At 43.3% G+C, this 18,414-nt stretch overlaps 2 protein-coding genes across 6 annotated transcripts in view; one reads left to right on the top strand and one right to left on the bottom strand.

Moving 5' to 3' along the window:
* Window positions 1-7,780, top strand: part of Upk1b (uroplakin 1B) — a 28,436-nt gene extending 20,656 nt beyond the window's left edge. Inside the window, exons 7-8 of the mRNA XM_031364690.1 lie at window positions 3,505-3,588; window positions 6,784-7,780. Coding sequence (XP_031220550.1) covers window positions 3,505-3,588; window positions 6,784-6,834 — 135 coding nt within the window. The 3' untranslated portion in view covers window positions 6,835-7,780. The remainder of the gene's footprint in view (window positions 1-3,504; window positions 3,589-6,783) is intronic.
* A 6,025-nt stretch (window positions 7,781-13,805) lies between these two features.
* B4galt4 (beta-1,4-galactosyltransferase 4) overlaps window positions 13,806-18,414 on the bottom strand; it is a 28,513-nt gene continuing 23,904 nt past the window's right edge. For all 5 annotated transcript variants that reach the window (XM_031363873.1, XM_031363874.1, XM_031363876.1 and 2 more), the window contains 2 exons: window positions 17,423-17,527; window positions 13,806-14,767 (listed from right to left, as the gene is read on the bottom strand). In XM_031363873.1, coding sequence (XP_031219733.1) covers window positions 14,635-14,767; window positions 17,423-17,527 — 238 coding nt within the window. In that variant the 3' untranslated portion in view covers window positions 13,806-14,634. The remainder of the gene's footprint in view (window positions 14,768-17,422; window positions 17,528-18,414) is intronic.

The following is an 18,414-nucleotide window of genomic DNA, read 5'->3' as shown; positions in this document are numbered from 1 at the left end:
GTCAATTGGAAGGGAGGATATACAAAAGAATATTATTTAGTTCCAAAGCAATCGCAACCGCTGAGGTCAGAGGCGACGAAGGGCAGTGTCAAGCAATATCAGATTGGTGATTTGGGATGATGATGATTTATGTACATTTGGGTTTTGCAAAAGTGCTTCTGTGCTGATGAAGGCGACCCGATGGTGACCATGAAACATTTATTGAGGTCTTCCTGAGTGCCAGATGTTGTGCCATGTGCCGCACACAAACTATCATGCCTGTGATGCTCAAAAGTTGATGCTGGCTGTTCTGTAGTCTGTACATGAGGAATGGAGTGAGAGAGGCTAACTGGGGCCTTGCCCAAGCTTACACAATTAGTAAATGGCTGTTAGGTTTCAACCCCAAGCCACACAGCTTCAGAGTACAGACGCCACACCAATCAAGGCTTGGAAACAGCCCCCCAAAGTCTTGGTGAGCACTCTCGAACCCCTATAGTCAGTGCCTGCTGACACGGCACACTGAAATGTTCTGTCCTGCTCTGGGTTATGGTCATCATGAGGAAGCCTAGCCATACGTCAGCTTGTCAAATAGTTGAAAAGCATCATCAGGCTTTTCCCTATAGAAGTAAATGCTACGAAGCACACATTTAGAGTAAGAGACACCATTGTTACAACCTGGCAAGGTACCTGGGCTAAACCGGATGCTTTAATTCACAAAGGATAAGGCAGTGATCAGATGGCTTCGTAGCAGTGTCCGGAGCAACTGTCACTGAACTGTACAGCCGCCTTGTTACAGCGTCGCTTCAGTCAGTTATGTTCATCTGTAATAAAGGCTAAATGGGTTGCTTATCATCAGTATAAAATGCAGCTATCACTCAAACTACTCATAATGTTTCAGCAATTCCATGTCAGGAGTCACCCATACAAATCCATCTTTCCTAAATTACAGTCACGTACAGTGTCTTCTCTCTCAAAGGGACAAAGAAAGATGTCCACCTTCCAATTATGGCATAACCTTGTTGTCCCTCCACCATAACACTAGTCATGGTGATCAACTAAAACAACTTACTCAAGCTTAGATAATAAGTTTGAAAGGGAAACTCCCCCTCTCTTACTGTCTTTGGACCTCCACACCCATCCTGACACCTTCCTTTGGCCCTCCTGCCTTCAGTGACTCCATCTCCTCTTCCAGCTGAACCAAAGCATCACCGTTTAGAGCCACTCGCCAGCCACATTCCAATGTCCCTGCCATGTCTTCCTCCCCCCTTACTCCATTTGCCCCCATTTCCTCAATCGTACCATAAGCTGACCCATCCATCTTTCTGACTCCCTATCTCAGTCTTTCAGATTCCCACAATTCCCACTGTCTGCAACAGTGCCGCAAATTCCACTCCAACAATCCTTTGGATTACATGACCCTCAGGCCCAAGGGCCTCTCCTCCCACTGATGTCCAACAAGGCCATCCTCTGCCACATATGTGGACAGCGCCATGGAATCCCTTTTCATGTGTATTAGTTGGTTGGGGGTCCAGTCTCCGGGAGCTCTGGGTGGTCTGGCCTGTTGACACTTTTGCTCCCTCCACAGGGCTGCAAACCCCCCCCCCCCCAGCTCTGATACTTCCTTCTCCAACTCCTCCATACATGCTGGAATTTTAAAGAGGAAACATTTTTTTGTAGAAACATGATTTTAATATTTTCAACTGTTGATATTCAACAAACAGAATAGTGATTTTAAGATATACTTTGTTGTTATGTCTCCCTTTTCATTTCTGATTTTGCTAATTAGGATACTGTCTCTGTGCCCTCTGGTTAGTCTGGCTAAGGGTTTGTCTATCTTGTTGATTTTCTCAAAGAACCAGCTGCTGGTTTTCTTGATTCTTTGTATAGTTCTTTTTGTTTGATTGTTTCCTGCCATCTACTCCTCTTGGATGCATTTGCTTCTTTTGTTCCAGGGCTTTCAAGTGAGCTGTCAAGCTTCTAGTGTAAGTAAGCTCTCTCCAGTTTCTTTTTGAAGGCACTTAGAGTTATGAGTTTTCCTCCTACCACCTGTTTCATTGTGTCCCATAAGTTTTGGTATGATGTGTCTTCATTTTCATTAAATTCTAAAAAGCCTTTAATTTCTTTATTTATTTCTTCCTTGACCAAGTTATCATTGAGTAGAACGTTATTCAGCTTCCATGTATATGTGTGCTTTCCATTGTTTTTGTTTGTTTGTTTGTTTGTTTGGGAGTTTTGGGGGTTGTTTTTGTTTTTGTTTTTGTTTTGTTTTTCGAGACAGGGTCTCTCTGTGCAGTTCTGGCTGTCCTGGAACTCTATAGACCAGGCTGGCCTTGAACTCAGAAATCTGCCTGCCTCTGCCTCCTACATGCTGGGATTAAAGGCCTGCACCACCACTGCCCGGCTTTTTTGTTGGTATTTAAGGCCAGCCTTCTTTAAGTCCTCTATCACCATCATGAGAAGTGATTTTAGATATGAATCTTGCTTTTCCAGTGTGATGGTGTATCCAGGACATGCTATGGTGGGAGAACTGGGTTCTGATGATGCCAAGTAACCTTGGCTTCTGTTGCTTATGTTCTTATGCTTGCCTCTGCTATCTGATTATCACTAGTGCTACCTGCCCTCACTATATCTGACTGGAGCCTGTCCTCCCTGTGATCCTGGTTGTATCAGAACTCCTCAGAGTTCAGCTGTCTCTGTGATCCTATGATTCTGAGAGCCTGGGATCCTGGGTGTGTCAGAGCTCCTGGGAGTCAAGCTGCCTCTGGGACCCTGAGATCCTGGTGTGACCAAGCTACTGGGATCCTAGGATCCTGGGATCCTGTGGACCTAGGCATGTTAGAGCGCCTGAGAGTGGAGCTTTTTCTGGGTGTTGTGGGACTGGCTGCGGAGTTTGAGTCCAAGATCTGCTCAGGGCACCGGAGTAGACTAGAAGGAACCCATCTAGCTTAACCCTTAAGTGAAGCCCTGGAGGGGCCAAAGTGGTATGAGGAGACTTGGGAGTGTTTGTATTTGTGATATACTTTTAAATAGACCCTAAAGGTTTTGCTTAAGTTTTGAAAATTGGTTAAATAAATTAAGTAAAATTCCAGGAGTTTTCATTTGGGCATCCTACAATGAAAAAAAGAGTAAAGGTTTTGAGGGGTTGGGGAAGGAGTGGCACAGAGCATGTATGTGATTTACAAAAGGGAGGATCTCGGGAGACAGAAAGAGCATCGAGTGCATACCTGTAGCCACTGGGTGGAGCCTAAACCTCATGGTCAACCCAGGATAGTTGTTGAAACTTGCTGGCAAATCTAGCCCACTTACCTCTGGACATTTTGGTGGATGGAATCAGTATAGATTGTACATCTCCTGGGCATTGCCTGTGATTCCCCAAGGTTATGGCAGAGTCACTCAGATGGCAACGTTGCATGGTTGTTAGCTGGACTCTGGAGGCCCTTGATTTGTTGGGAATCTGCTTTCCCTCTCAGTTCTCATCTCTGCTCTGGACTCTCCATGTTAATGGAACTTAAACTGTCTTCCCAGGGCTGCTATGAACTGATCTCTGGACCAATGGACCGGCATGCCTGGGGAGTTGCCTGGTTTGGATTTGCCATCCTCTGCTGGACCGTGAGTATCCTCAGCACATTTTATTTCAGAAAGGGACAATAAGGAGAGAACTTGAGAAGGTCTCCAGCTAATTCAACCACCCTAGAAAGTCTGGAAAACAAGGTTTTCAGCTAAGATAGTCAGGAAACTTTTAGCACCAGACCACGGACAATGGGTTCCTTTGAGGTGCAGAATGCCAACTTCTCTACTGGAGAAAGGATACACCCACCTAAGTAATCGCTTCTTCCAGATGCCCACTTGGCATCTGGGTGGCATTCACCTAGGCTTCTTAGTGAACTCCAGCTATGCTCCACAGCCAAGTAATTTACTGCAATTACATTTCAAGCCCTGCCCTGTCACCTCTCTAGAGGGCTCCTGAGGCACATCCTTAGTTTACCTAGCTCCTTGGAAGCTCTCATCACTCCCTGCTGCCTCTCTGGGAGGCACAGAGGGCTAGGTCAGAGCTCTGGCTCCCAGCTCTGGCTGCACACTCAAACCTCCTAGACAAGGTAGAATTTGTACCCATCACTCTGTGGTCCTTCCGGTGATCCTATGGCTTGGAAAAAGAAGTCACATCTTCAACATGTGCTCTCCCACTCGGTCTGTGCTAACATGTTGCCAGTATTGTGGGACTGAAGAAAAGTAGATCCTTCATAATGGTGTATAGTTAAAAACAGGAATATTCTGATAACCTTATGTGAAAGTGAATATCGTGACTCTTCCTTTGAAACCATGCCCACCAAGGTTTGTGGCAATATGGAATCTGAAACTAGATTAATGAAGAACTTGTTGTACTATTTGCATAAATCTTTGGCCTATACCTAAGTCTAGAACATCATGTACTGGCTGTTTGGGTGGGAAAGCTGACTCATTATATTTCATAGCACTTGCTGGCAATCATTGATTTCTTTATGTTAAACCAAAAGATTACATTCATGAATGCTGTCACACTGGAGAAGGTCTCAAACAATTGGGTACTATCAAACCCATGACAGCATATCAATATTCCAGAGATCTGATTTTTGCTTCAAAACCCAACTTTATTATTGACAGTATACAGTAGTCAAGTGTTTCCCTTAAGGTAACAGACTGGTTTGTAGATTTCAAAGAAAATACCTGTCCAAAGAGCCAAGCCTGAACAGCCATAAGCACAGCTTCTTTTCTAAACTTTTTAGTTTTTTCAAATAAAAATGATGTTTCCAGAAAGGAAAAAAAAAAATGTTAGGTCAGTGCATAACCAATTAGACACATACTTTCTTTCCGGACAACTGTATTTCAATACACAATGAGATTTTTTTTTAAATCACAGAGAATATTTAAAAGATGTGTAATTAACGGTCAAAGTGCAATACAACCAGTAGTTTTTGTGTTGCATGGAAGACAATACCAGATAAAACTTCCCACTTCTTCTTTCCCCGAGAAGGGCATAGCAGTGCAAAATACAGTGAGCACTAGTGTAGTTTAGTCCGCCTGCCTCCATTCCCCCTGATCCTTGACCTTATGCTGCTTTTAGGCCACCAGAGCCCATGTTAAAAACAAAAACAAAAAAAAAACAAAAACAAAAAAAAAACACTTGACCTCAATATTCTTGACCTCATTGATCCCTGAAGGGTGCTTGCGTATCATGCTTTGAAAAGAACTGAGTGAGAGCATATAAACGAGGGAGGAGAGAGAAAGCTGTTCCTTCAGGAAGTGTTTTATGATCCCTCTTAGGACTTCATCTCTGTTGTGAAACAATGTCCCTGTTTGATGCATTGATGTTGTCAGAGGCTGAGGATCAGCTGCTCTTTGTCCCCCAGTACCTAGCATAGTACAGAGTAAAGACTCGTTAATTTATTAAATGAATTTACTAGACAACAGGGAAGTGTCTTTCTGAGCAGGAACTACTGGATATTCAAGGGCTTTTGAGTGTCATGGAGTTGCCAACCAACACAGAATACGCATATCGAATTCTAAATTATAGATATTGTAAATATCTTCTGAAACTCAGCAGAGGGGGAATAAGAGCTAATGATAGTGAGGGTCTAATGTTGATGAGACGCCACGTCAAATAGTCTTTATATGAAACCCCTCAAGAGCAGTAGGTATATCTGCCCAGCCAAGAATCATGCTTGAGAAGAACTCCTAGGTATACCAAATTGGCTGGCTCTCAGAAGGCTTTCCTGTAAAGCTTGATAAGGAATACTCTAAAGTCCACTGGGTCCTATGACTTTGGGTTAGAGTTACTTATCTTCCCGGTACTTCCGGCTCTTCAGAGAACTTTGAAAGCAGATGTGCCTGATTCATATCATCCTTAGTAAATAAGAGGCTCAGTTATTATTTCTTTATCTTACTCACAGCCCTAGATCTGAGGTAGAGAGAAAAGATATGAAGTTTACTTTATAGATAAAGAGACTGGGGCTCAGGAAAGCAAGATGGCATGGCTAGGATTCCTGGAAGGAGATGGCAGATCTGAAACAGTTTAGACCTTTCAACTCCATACACGAGTGAGAGGTCTGTAGTGCTCTTCAGAGGCAGTCATTCAAAGATGGCAAGCATGTGAGGATGGTAGGGAAGTCTCTTGGGAGCAAAGGTTTTAAGATTAGGAGAAAAAACAGACCCCATGGCTGGAGATTTAGTTCAGTTGGTAGAGAACCTGCCCAGTATGCACAAAACTCCACATTAGGTCCCAGCACTATGTAAACCAAGCATGCTTTGCACATGCCTATAGCCTTATAACTTGGAAGATGAAATCATAAGGTCGTCCTTGGCTGTATAGAAAGCTCAGGGCACAGCTCTGTGAGAAGCCCATCTTAAAAATAAACAAATAAATAAAAATGAAGAAGATAGATCATCCAAGTAGTTTCTGCCTAGAAACAGAAGCATTTTGGAAAGTACTTAGCCTTGATAACGGGAGAGAAGAATTTCCTCAAAGCTATTTCAGTATGGAAATGAGAAGAGCACTTGAGAAGTCAGAGAGACTAGGTGGGAAGTGGGGTGGGAGCATGGGGAATGGAGAGATCACTCTGAGTGGCAGATTATATAATCAATGCTCTCGATCAGGATGGGGACCAGCATCTGGCCCTTAAGATTGCTGTCACCTAAATTAGTAGTACTAGAAACCCCGTGTCACCTAAGCCTGAATGGAAGGAACATAATTGTTTTATATTAAAGTAGATTTTTTTTAAAAAAAAATCTTAATTCTTTGTTTTCCTCTCTTCCCCATTTTAATTCTAGTTTTGGGTTCTCCTGGGCACCATGTTCTACTGGAGCAGAATTGAATATTAAGCACACAGTGTCTCCGCCATACCTCCCTCCCTGGGTGACTCTGAATTTGGTGCTGGAACCTGCTGTTTTGTGACACACCCTCTGTGTGCTCCAACGTGATGATGCGTGCTTGTCTCTCTCAAATGCCAGTTCTTCCTTTAGGCTCTCAAGATGCTGCAATCCTTAGCAGAAATATTTCTCATCCTTGCCTAAGATTCCACAACATATTTATATACTATAAGACAAAGTATACTATATATGTACTGTATGTACTTATGTGTACTATATAAAATGGAGCATTACATGTACTATATAAGATAGAACATTTGGAGAGTGGAGATGACTCTCATTCCTGTCTATGTTTAATGTGGAAGCACAATGATATTCAAAGCAACCTGCCTCACCATTCTTGGTAAGCTCTGTCTGTATTGAGTAGCAAATTCAAGAAACAGAGAGCCCGTCTCTCTCCCTATTTCCAACCTTGCGAGACTTTGGTTTGTCACTGTGTAGGCTGGCGAGGGGGGTTGCACTGTGAAGGAGGAGGAAATTGCAGAGTTGTGCCTTCTCCTGCCTCTGGTTTTGTTGTGACTTCTGTCTGCGGTGTTCCTGACACCTTTGGATACTTTTAGTGTTCAGGACAACCCTTGATTTTTCACTTAACAAAGTGTTCAGACTTCCTCTCATGCCCTGTGGGGTGATGAGCACTTATCACTAACTCATTGAGTGTATGTAAACTTTGGGGGCATCGACCGCGCCCATTTTACATCAGCTCAGTCTTTGCCCTCAAAGGTTTCAACCTGAAACCCTTCTCAAACCGCGGGATCCATGCCAGCTACTCGAACAGGTGATTTATAGGGACTTTTGTTTGCTGTCAAAATAGTTTGCTCACATTAACAATCCCGAAAGGAAGTCCTGACCAGTCATCATTTGTTTGCTTATCCATAAATAAAGAAGCCCATAAAATACACTCCCTTTCTTTGATTTCAACGGGTCCTGACTAAGTCGAACTTTATAAACAGGGTTTCCAACAGAAGAGCCCCAACTGCAGGGGCGGAAGTGGGAAACACATACCAGTAGGTTCCTGATGGCTGGTGCACTGCCCAGATGGACAGGGAATGGCTAGAATTCTGTTTCCTTTTGCTTTTCCTTCCTGCGTTGACCTTTGAAGCTATCGCTCCCCTGTACTTGGAGGCAACATATCCGATGCCAATAGCCATTCGCGTCCCTTAGGCAGAAAACACACACCCATCACTCAGTCAACTCACGTACTAGAGGTCTTGCCTCACCCGGACCCTGTGGTTAGGCAGAACACTGGGGCAGAAGAGAGGTCAGAGAGGAGGCCTGGACTCCCTTGTGGCAGAAGTATGGTCTCTGATCCTCAGAGTAGCTTGCCTCCAACCCTCCACCTCCTTTTGTCTCTTCTGAAGAAGACATCTTGGGTAACAGGATAAATACCACCTGCCGTTGGCCCAGAGGATCCACATAGTTCTTTAAAGGGGGAAGGAGATGGTTGGAATAAGATTTTCTGTCTAATGCCTTTAATCTATATTATATAGTGCTGGGAGATGAACCCAGAGCTTCGTGCATGCTAGGCAAGCCTTTATCCACTAGTTGTATCCCTACCTCCTGGGATGTTTTGCCTTTCCTCATTAACTAGGTTTTCCAATAGGTTCCACTGGCTGAGTGATTCCTGTACAGCCCAACCCTGCTCTGGCCTTCCAGCCAGAGCTTTATGCTCCAAATCGCTCTCTCTTACAAAACCATCATTTCTTTGTGACTGGATCCCAGCCTCAAAAGCACAGTATACAGAGTTCCAGCCCCATTGCCCACAGGAACAGGTTTGCTCCTCCCCAAACCAAGGAAGGATGGTAAACCCAGCCACAACATTGGCCAAGGGCAATGCTTAAAAGGGACAAGCATTAGTCTCCCTCTGCAGAATCCTGCCATTCACAGGCCTGTGACCATCAGCTGGGACTATTCTATTTAGGTCATCCAGCAATTGTTTCATTGCTACTGCACACTTCCACCCTGTTCCTTTCCCTGGAGCCCCAGACTTCTTTCCCCTCTCTAAGCTACGGGAACTGGAAATGGGGCTAACTAGCCTGAGATCCCAGGCACAAGCTCATCAGTGTCTAGATGGAAAGCTCCTAAAGCAGGGACAGGAGAGCGGAGGGCTTGACACTGAGGCTCTGGGGAGGCTGCACTGGTTAAGAACCACACAGATATACAGTCGGTGAAACTTTCATTCACAGCAATGACCACTGAGCCATAGGGTAACTCTGGGGCACAAATTTATAGACTGCAACATGGACATAGCACCTCTCTGGACAGCCTTATCTTGTCCCAGACTAACCTTAACCCTAACCCTAACCCTAACCCTAACCACTAATTCCTTAACACAGACCCTAACCCAAAACATAACCCTAAACCCTAAATCCTAATCCCTAATCCTAAACCCTAACCCTAAACCTAAACCTAAACGTAAACCTAAACCTAACCCTAGGTCCTGGCAGCCTGGTTACACGTAACACTGCAAAGCCCACTGCTCAAATTTGTCAGCCCCAGAACCAGAATAAAGGGCTGTTTGAACAGCTGCTGGAGAGCAGATCCTCTCCAGCTCCTCTTAAGTAGTATACAAACTTGAAAACTAACATTCTCCATCTAACGCCACCTTCACCTGTCTGATGGACCAGCAGTGCTGGGATGGTGGAGATTAGACGCCGACTGCTAACATGCCTCTTGCTAGAGAGTCAGGGATTGCTCAGCATCTGAGTCTCCTTCCTGCTTCACCTCACTCAGCCTCTTACCAGCTCCTATGAGACAGGCTAGGGAACGGGAACCACAGCTAGACAAGCGGCTGAGTCTGGTTTTATGCACGTATATCTGAAGACTCAAGTGGTCACATTCAACAAGGTCTTCGAGAAAGGCAACACTGCCAGCACATGGGAGATGCTCTCACACAGCATTCCTCCAGCACACAGTCTCCATGCCTGGCACAACCAGGTGCATCGCATGCCTACACACACACACACACACACACACACACACACACACACACACACACACAGTCTTTTTTAAGAGAGAGAGAAATTGATACAGACTAAGTATCCAGTTGTAGCCTACCCTTCACTGACTTTTCTAAGCTCCCAAACTACACATAGACACATGTATACCCCAGGTTCAGTATTTATTCGAATGCTCAACAGTTAGTTGTCAACGGACCATTTGTCTATGCAGGTGTGCTGCCTGGAAGCAGGACCTCTTAACCACTCCCATGAGAGTGTTTTAGAGCCCTGAGTTTCTCAGCAGACATGAGTGTCCCCTATACTAACAACCGATAAAAGTCTTAACAGTTTACGGGAACCTGAGACTATGCCTTAATAGTTTGCATCTATAGCACATATGCATGGCTCTGGGCAGGGCTTGTGCTTCTATAGGACCTGGGAAACGTGAAAAGCAAATGTCTTCCATCTCCTTTAGGAATCCATTCACAGGAAACATAGGTACCTCCAAGCAGCATACCCAAACTGAGGTACAGTTGTGTATGTAGTAGTTAAGAGCCTAATACTGAAACTGCCTGCAGTTTCACAAACTGGGTTCTCTCAGGGGAGGGAACAAGGACCTGAAAGAGAATTCGAAATGCGAGAGAAATCACGAAGTCAAGCTGAGGTAGTCCAATCAAGACTTCAACTTTACTTAGAAAAGCCAGGATTTTTATAGTCACAGGAAAAACCCTAAACCAAATCTCTAGGTTACATGATATTTGCATAACATAAACACACTGCAGAAAAGTCCCCAGCAACTCGGAAGGTCTTCAGGCAGCTTCTTCAAAGAGGAACTGATAGTCTGCAGAGAGCTTTTGTCTTAGTTCCCCAGGTGGTAGCCTCCAAGCAGAGACTGCCAGAGGTCTGATGGCTGAATTGAGGGGGGAAGTAACATAATACCTAGGGGTGGAGCACACACTTGAAAGTCATTTTTAGGATCTGGAAGATCCTAAGCCTCTATAGAAATCAGAACAGAGACCAGAGATTCAGAAAAACTACCCCCAAAGAATGAAGACTCAATGAAGATAAAAGGGAATAACAGTCTTCAAGTCAGAAGACTTGAGTTTGGACTGACTCGGCTGTTGCCCTACTGTGAGATTTCTAGCAATACCCCATTGGTTCTGGGTCTTCACCCCTCACCCAGTCCTCGGATCTCAAGAGATTGTATAAAAACATTACAACCTGTAGGCACCATAAAATTGAGTGAGAGCCCAAGTGATTTAAGCAATTAATAACTATAAAACAGCCACTTATGACCATTGGGAGCTACAGTGTCCAAACAACCAGCACTCACTTCATTATTGGCAACCGTGGCATACCTACCTTTACCATTCGAAATGTGTTATGTGTGACTGGATACATAGGCAAGAATTGGAACCTGGGCTCCTCTGAAACCAGCCAGGGAGAGGTAGATAAGAGTAATTAGCACCAACCAAGGACTGCACATGGATGGGTCTGATTGTTCAGGCAGCATGTGTATAGTAGAGGATTGCAAATTCAATCATCAATAGGAGGAGAGGACCTCGGCCCTGTGAAGGTTCTGTGCCCCAGTGTAGGGGAATGCCAGGGAAAATAAATGAGAGAGGGTGGGGTGGCAGGCATGGGGAGGGGGCAGGCAACAGGGGTTTGTTTTTGTTGTTTTTGTTTGTTTCTTTGTTTGTTTTTTGGAGGAGAAACTGGGAAAGGAAAAATTTACATGTAAATAAAGAAAATATCTAATAAAAAAATCAAAGAAAAAATATAACTTAGTAATAATTTCTACTACTTTTAATTCTAATAAAAATTTATTTTAATATGTGAAATGTGGCCTTTGGCATCTAGAAATGTATATCAGTCATAGAATGCTCATCTATTCTCCAACATTACCTTTATTCTATCTCAGCATTGTTAATAAATACATAAATAATGTCTTCATCCAAAATATAGGAATTAATGACATTTTACTAAAAAAAAAAGAGTAATTAGCAAGCAGGTACCCCAGGGCTCCAGCCCCTCACTAGGGCTTGCACCACCTGTGCTAGTCAAATGGCACAAAGGTGACGTGAAGGTCCCACAAGATCATCTTGCACCTTTGTAAGTTTTGTAACAAGTCGCTAAGATGACTTGTACATTTTCTTAGTTGAGAGAATTAACTGAAGAAAAGTCAAAGGCCTGTTTCAATGGTTCCCAGCATATTGTTAATGTGGATGCCTGTGCCAACAAGAAGAGATGGAGTTTCTATATAGCACTAATGATGCTCTGCTTCCATTAAGAAACTGACTCTCAACAACACTAACGCATCACTCTTTTCTGTTACCCGCCCCAACCTCTTTCAGAGACCCTCTACCTCCATCCTTCAGATCTTCATCATCAAACGAAATGGGATGAGATACCAAAGGCTCTTGAGTAAAGAACAGAACGGGGGACTTTCTCACTATCATACGCCATTATCTAATCTCCCAAGAACAAAACTCCCTTTATAAGGTTTGGCAAGGAAATAGGAAACCCCTGAGTATGGTTTTCTTAAATAAAGAAAAAAATTACAACTTTTACTCCCTATGCTGAGTTATTGATAAACCAGACTGGCCCTGAGTAAACCTGCCAAGCCTTTAAAAATGTCCTTTCAAATTCTCCTTCCTTGTTTGCTATTGTTCATTCCAAATCTTCCTGCTCTCCCTTCCTCTTTGGGCAGGATTAGATGTTATTTGCACTTACCAAAAGAGTTCAATGATGACGGAATCGAATCACGTAATGGCAGATTGAGAGGCCTCAGGGCACAGCCACACAGTGCTTAAAAGCATCGCCCTAGCAAATGAAGTATCTTCCCGCCCTTCTGACTCAGCACCAGAATGGCTCCTACTGCCTTCCTCTCCTTTCTCCTACACCTTTGCCCCTGCTGCCCTGGAAGCTCAGCAGTGCTGGGACCTTCTCAAATCTCTCTAGCTGCCATGAAAGTGCCCCAACCTCAACATTATTCCAAATGATAGGCTCTATCTCCTCAAACCTACACTCTGCCTCTTTAAGAGCTCTGTCCCGGGGCTGGAGAGGTGGCTCAGTGGTTAAGAGCACTGACTGCTCTTCTGAAGGTCCTGAGTTCAAATCCCAGCAACCACATGGTGGCTCACAACCATCTGTAATGAGATCTGATGCCCTCTTCTGGCGTGTCTGAAGACAGTTACAGTGTACTCACATACATTAAATAAATAAATAAATAAATCTAAAAAAAAAAAAAGCGCTCTGTCCCCTCAAGGGCTACCAACAGCTGCCTGGGGACTAACCAACCAGGTGCACTCCCCAAACCCTGTGGTTCCCACTTCTGACTGTGCGAAGGAGACACAGAGGAGGAAGACCCAGAGAGGCCAGGGACTAGGCCAAGACATGACTTGCTGCAGCTGGCTGTACAAGGAAGTCACAGACACCAACAGGAGGCAGTGACAGAACCATAGGAATGGGGCCCTAGGCTTAATTTGTTCTGTTTTTTTTTTTTAATTATTTTTATTATCATGTGTATGGGGGTATACACATGTGTGTGCAGGAGCCATAGAGGTCAGAGGCATAGGGTCCCCTGAAGCTGGTGGTTGTAAGCTTCCCTCTCAAGGGAGTACCAGGAACCAGATTCAAGTCCTCTGCAAGAGCAGTACATGATCTTTTTTAAGATTTATGTATTTATTATTTTATATATGTGAGTACCTGTCACTCTCTTCAAGCACACCAGAAGAGGGCATCAGATCCCATTACAGATGGGCATGAGCCACCATGTGGTTGCTGGGAATTGAACTCAGGACCTCTGGAAGAGCAGACAGTGCTCTTAACCACTGAGCCATCTCTCTAGCAGCAGTGCATGTTCTTAACCGCTGAGCATCTCTCCGGTCCACTGTCCTGTTTTTAAGATGTTTAAAATTACAGGTACTGAAACAAATAAACAAATAAATGGCCTAAGTTAACAGTAAAAAAACAAGACCAAGAACGGGAAGCTTTTTCACATTTTACTACAGAGATACTCTACAGACATATTATCAGTCATTACGTGGCTTATAAATGGCTCATTCATATCCTACATGTACAAAATCATTTTATAAAAATGCTTTAAAAATGAATAGACAGTATGTTTTCTGGTGGGCTATTACTAGCCTGTGCCTCTCAAGAGGCTGGGTACATTCAGGGTCGGGCGGCCATAGAATAGAAGGTGTTTCTGATGAGGTGGCATCCACCACAGAGGATTGGTGACAGCAGCCAGCACAGGGACCGCTGCCAGTTCAATCCATACTCTGTCCTTTGCCAGATCTTCACTGTCATTCTTGTGGCATCTGATTCTTGACTTTGCTCCCCTCTTCTGCGGCTTTCTTTACATCTGGAATCCATCACTTCACAGATGGCCATATAGGATACACTGAGTAACAGAAACATATATCTTAGTACCTTTCTGTCTTAGACCTAGCAATTCTGGTTCTCTAAGACGCTTGAGAATTTTGTTCTCCACTTTTTGATCTCATGATACATTGCTGAAGCAAATCCTTCAAGGACACAGGTCACACATTCACTTCATTACATCACCTTATCTTTAGTCCTTCAAGGGTGTGCATTACAACATTTTACAGCCAAGATCAAAACAACCAAGAAAGCTGTCTTGTTGTTATGGTGCTACATTCTACATAACCAAGAGCTCTGTTGAGAAAATGGAAAATTTCAGCCTAATAATTAGCTCGAACAAGTTCTTAACGTGTGCTAATATGGAAGTCTCTAGGCCAAAAGTATGACAATCAAATCATCAGTTCTGAGCGTCATCAAAGGATCCAGGTCATGCAGCAGTCCAGAAATCCACTGTGATGTTGGCATATAAAGGGTTGTGTTCCACAGACAGTAATTTGTAAGAACAACTCGATAAGCCATCTGTTTTCCAGACCCGTGACATCTGTTGTAACAGCTTCATTCTAAAGATAAAAAAAAGCAAATGAGAACATGACATGCATCCCATTGCTATCTGTCCTTCCCCAAAGTGTTCTTGTAAGTACTTTTATAACTTACTATACCTGTTGGGTTTCTTATTACCAAAAATAAAAAGTATGCTCCTCACGCAACAAGCAATAATGATAGCCCTGTATTTGTGGATCAAATAATGATAGCCTGGATCAACAGTGATAGATCATTGTCTCCAAGGCACTCCCATCTATAGGACAGAGGGATTACAAGAACCACTGATAGAAAAGGGGTGTGTGCTGTCCACTCTGAACAGGTTCTTGGCTGAACATCAGGGGATCTCTGACTATTCCACTATTGTGAGAAGAAAGTTGTCTATGACAGGAGGGTACATAGTTTTCATAAGAGTCTTCAAGTGTGTGTCTATCTGCCTGCATCTGTCTGTCTGTCTCTGTGTTAGTGTGTATGTGTGTGAGCATGCATGAATGTGTATATTATGTGTATATATGTGAGTATATGTCTGTGTATATATGTATGGGTAGGTGTGTGTAGGTGTATGTGTGTGTGAGTGTATATGTATGTGTATGTGTGTGAATAGGAGGATAAGGATCACCTTACTTTGTGAAAGTCTAGGGAGTGACATCAACAGGGTCAATTTCATTGAAGCTTAAAAGACATGCAGTTGACCAAGTGAAGAAGGAAGGAAGTGATACTCTAAGCAAAGACTGTGTGGTCAGGGGCAGAGACAGACAAAAGAACAGGATGGAGATGAAGAAGAGTAAGCCACCTCTGTGGCTGGAGCGGAGCAACAGGGGTAGGAGCTCAGCCTTGACCGTGACAACATGGGTGGATCCCAGAAGCACAGCACTGAGCTGTACAATGTCAAAGGAGAAAAAACACAGTGCGACTGCACTCACACACGGCTGGGAATGTGCAAAACTGATCCCTATTTTGTTTAGGAATATAAATATATGGAAAACAAGAAAACCAAGAAACAGCCTAAGGGTTATCATTATGACAAAAGCAGTTATTATAAAGTTCGGGGAAGTGTCATCTAGGGCAGGGTGAGTGCTAAGAGGAGGGTATGGGTCTAGGGAGGCCAAATGGACACACCAATGGGGTCTGTCTGGGCATCCAGATGCTTTATACTATTCATATCATTTATAATTATTCTTTTGCAACTATTAATTAAGTTAACAAGCAGAAAAATGCACGGCTGTTGATAAATACTGAAATGACATGGAAAAGTCTGTTCTTTTAGACCTGTGGCCTCTAACAAAAGAGCTAAAGATTTTTAACACTGTCATAGCATGTAGAAATTTTAAAAAGGCCAAAATAATCTTGAACACTGCTTTTCAAAGGAAAAAAGAAGCTCAAAACAAAACCCATAAATTCTTCCATCAGAGCCACACACACAATGTGTTTATCTGCTGGAATTCCCAGTGAAAGGGCCAAAGCTTGGCAGGAGAGGAAAGGGCGAGGCTAGGGCATCTGCCTTCCCCAAAGCACAGAGCAGAGCTTCCAGACGGCCACAGTGCCATCCTCATGACTCAGGAGTCAGCCTGAAGAGCTGGCTGGCCAAAGTCAAGACCACGCTCCTATCAGGAAGAATATGAACTACAAACCCAAAGATGTTCAGGGATACCAGACTATTATCCCTGACATTACAGCTCCGAAACTTTGATGTAGGCAATGAGAAATCAGTGCTAAAATTCACTAGGTAAAGATATTGCAAGAAATCTCAGGGTGAGTATATCAGCTGACAGTAACCAAAAGCCACAGAACAATCCTGACCCCAAACCTGTCCTCCCAGCTTGTATTAATAATAATGATAATTATTATTATTATTATTATTATTATTATTATTATTATTGTCACAGGAGCACATCAAGTCAATTAGCAAATAGGAAACAATTAGCAAAAAAAAAAAAAACAAATCTATAAAGGGATTGACTCTGAATCCACCAGAAGCATGCCCTGATGTCCAACAAACAAACTGCGTGAATAAGGCAAGGAAAAGAAGGGGTGTGGCCTGGCGGTGCTCAGCTGCACTCCCAGCACTCAGAAGGAGACAGTGGGGGAGGGGGGCACTTGAGGCTAAAATGGACTACGTAGACAGTAAAACTCCATCTTCCCAAAAGAAAAAGAATTGAAAGAGAACCTCTAGGCCAAAGGAGATCATCCTCATAATAATGTAGACATCACATCTACTTACCATGCTGAGCAAACTAGTGGGTTTTTTGTTTTTGTTTTTGTTTTTGTTTTTGTTTTTACAAATCCTTACTAGACAGTCAGAGAAATCTAAAAAGACTGGACAAGTAGTAACATAATGAAATATTTTGTTAATTTTATTTTAGGCATGATAATGGTACTCTGGCTCTTTTTTATATTTTAAGGATGGATGTAAAATGTATGTAAAATGTATATAAGGATGTATGTGTACACATAGATGCTATGACAAAGAATCCAATGGGCAGAAGAAAAGGTAGGACAAAGCAGAAAAGCCCAGAGTTCACAAGCCCTGAAACAGAGGGTCTAGGGACTCCTCTCCCTTACTCTGAGCTCTGCTTTAAAAGCTCCAGCCTATGGAATCAATCCAGCAATGGTGTGCTAGCTACACAAGAGGCGTGATACCCAGGCTCACACTGGTGTGCGAATCCAGGACTTACCGGCCCATGTTCACCTCATTGCCTTTGTCTCTGGTGTGGAAGATCATAGTGTATTTGCCCACGTCGGGCTTGGGCCGGGATATTTTCATTTTATGGAGCTCAACCCTAGAAAAATAACGAAGTTCACTTTTGAACTGTATCCCATTAAGTACTTTAAAAGAATCACCTGTAATTAAAAGTAAATCATACACACACAAACACACAAGGAGGCTGGCAAAGTGTGGTGCTACTCACGGGCACAATGATTATCTCTGAGACATGGTCACTGCCCAATGTCACTAAAGCCACCCAGACACTTAGCAGTCACATCCTCTCAGGAAGGAATAAATAAGCAGTGTATACAACAACCCTACGGGATTTCTAAAAAACTATGCAAAACTTCACCATCCTAGATTAGACAAAGGTCATTCAAAAACTAAAAGAAGCTTCCTTCTAGTGGTAACACACACCTGTAATTCCAGCAGGTTGGGTGGAAATGCTAATCAGGGGCAGGAGGATCAGTGATGAATTGAGGCTAGCCTGAGCTACACAGAGTTCCAAGTGGACCTGAAGTGCTTAACATAGATTGGGTGCAGGCATTCACAGAGATAGAGGTTTTGCATGGAAAGAATAAGACACAGCCATGTGTAGGTGCAAGAAAGTTATGCTTCATTGTCTTACATGGCTCAAAACATTCAACACTTACTTAGAGGAGAAATGCCAATTTGAGTTCATTACTCTTAAAACAAGAGGAAAGAACCTGATAAAATATTAATTTTAATGCATCCTAAGCAGCAAGACAGTCAAGTCTATCAGGGCTCCATAACTGATAATGCTATCTCGTCACAAGGAATTCCTAAGGAATGACTGTGTATAGTCGTAATCTCAGCCACCAACCAAGGTTCGATCTAAGTTCTGTGGCTGACAATGTCATCGAGTCAGCTCACCCTACCAGATCTCGGCCTTGTCTAGAAATGAGATGGGTGACACAGAATGCCTTTCAAAGGCTCAAA

Source organism: Mastomys coucha, unplaced genomic scaffold (assembly GCF_008632895.1).
Source record: "Mastomys coucha isolate ucsf_1 unplaced genomic scaffold, UCSF_Mcou_1 pScaffold12, whole genome shotgun sequence".
Taxonomy (NCBI): Eukaryota; Metazoa; Chordata; class Mammalia; order Rodentia; family Muridae; genus Mastomys; species Mastomys coucha.
The sequence above is the reverse complement of the archived record's forward strand: the minus strand, read 5'-3'. Positions and strand labels throughout refer to the sequence as shown.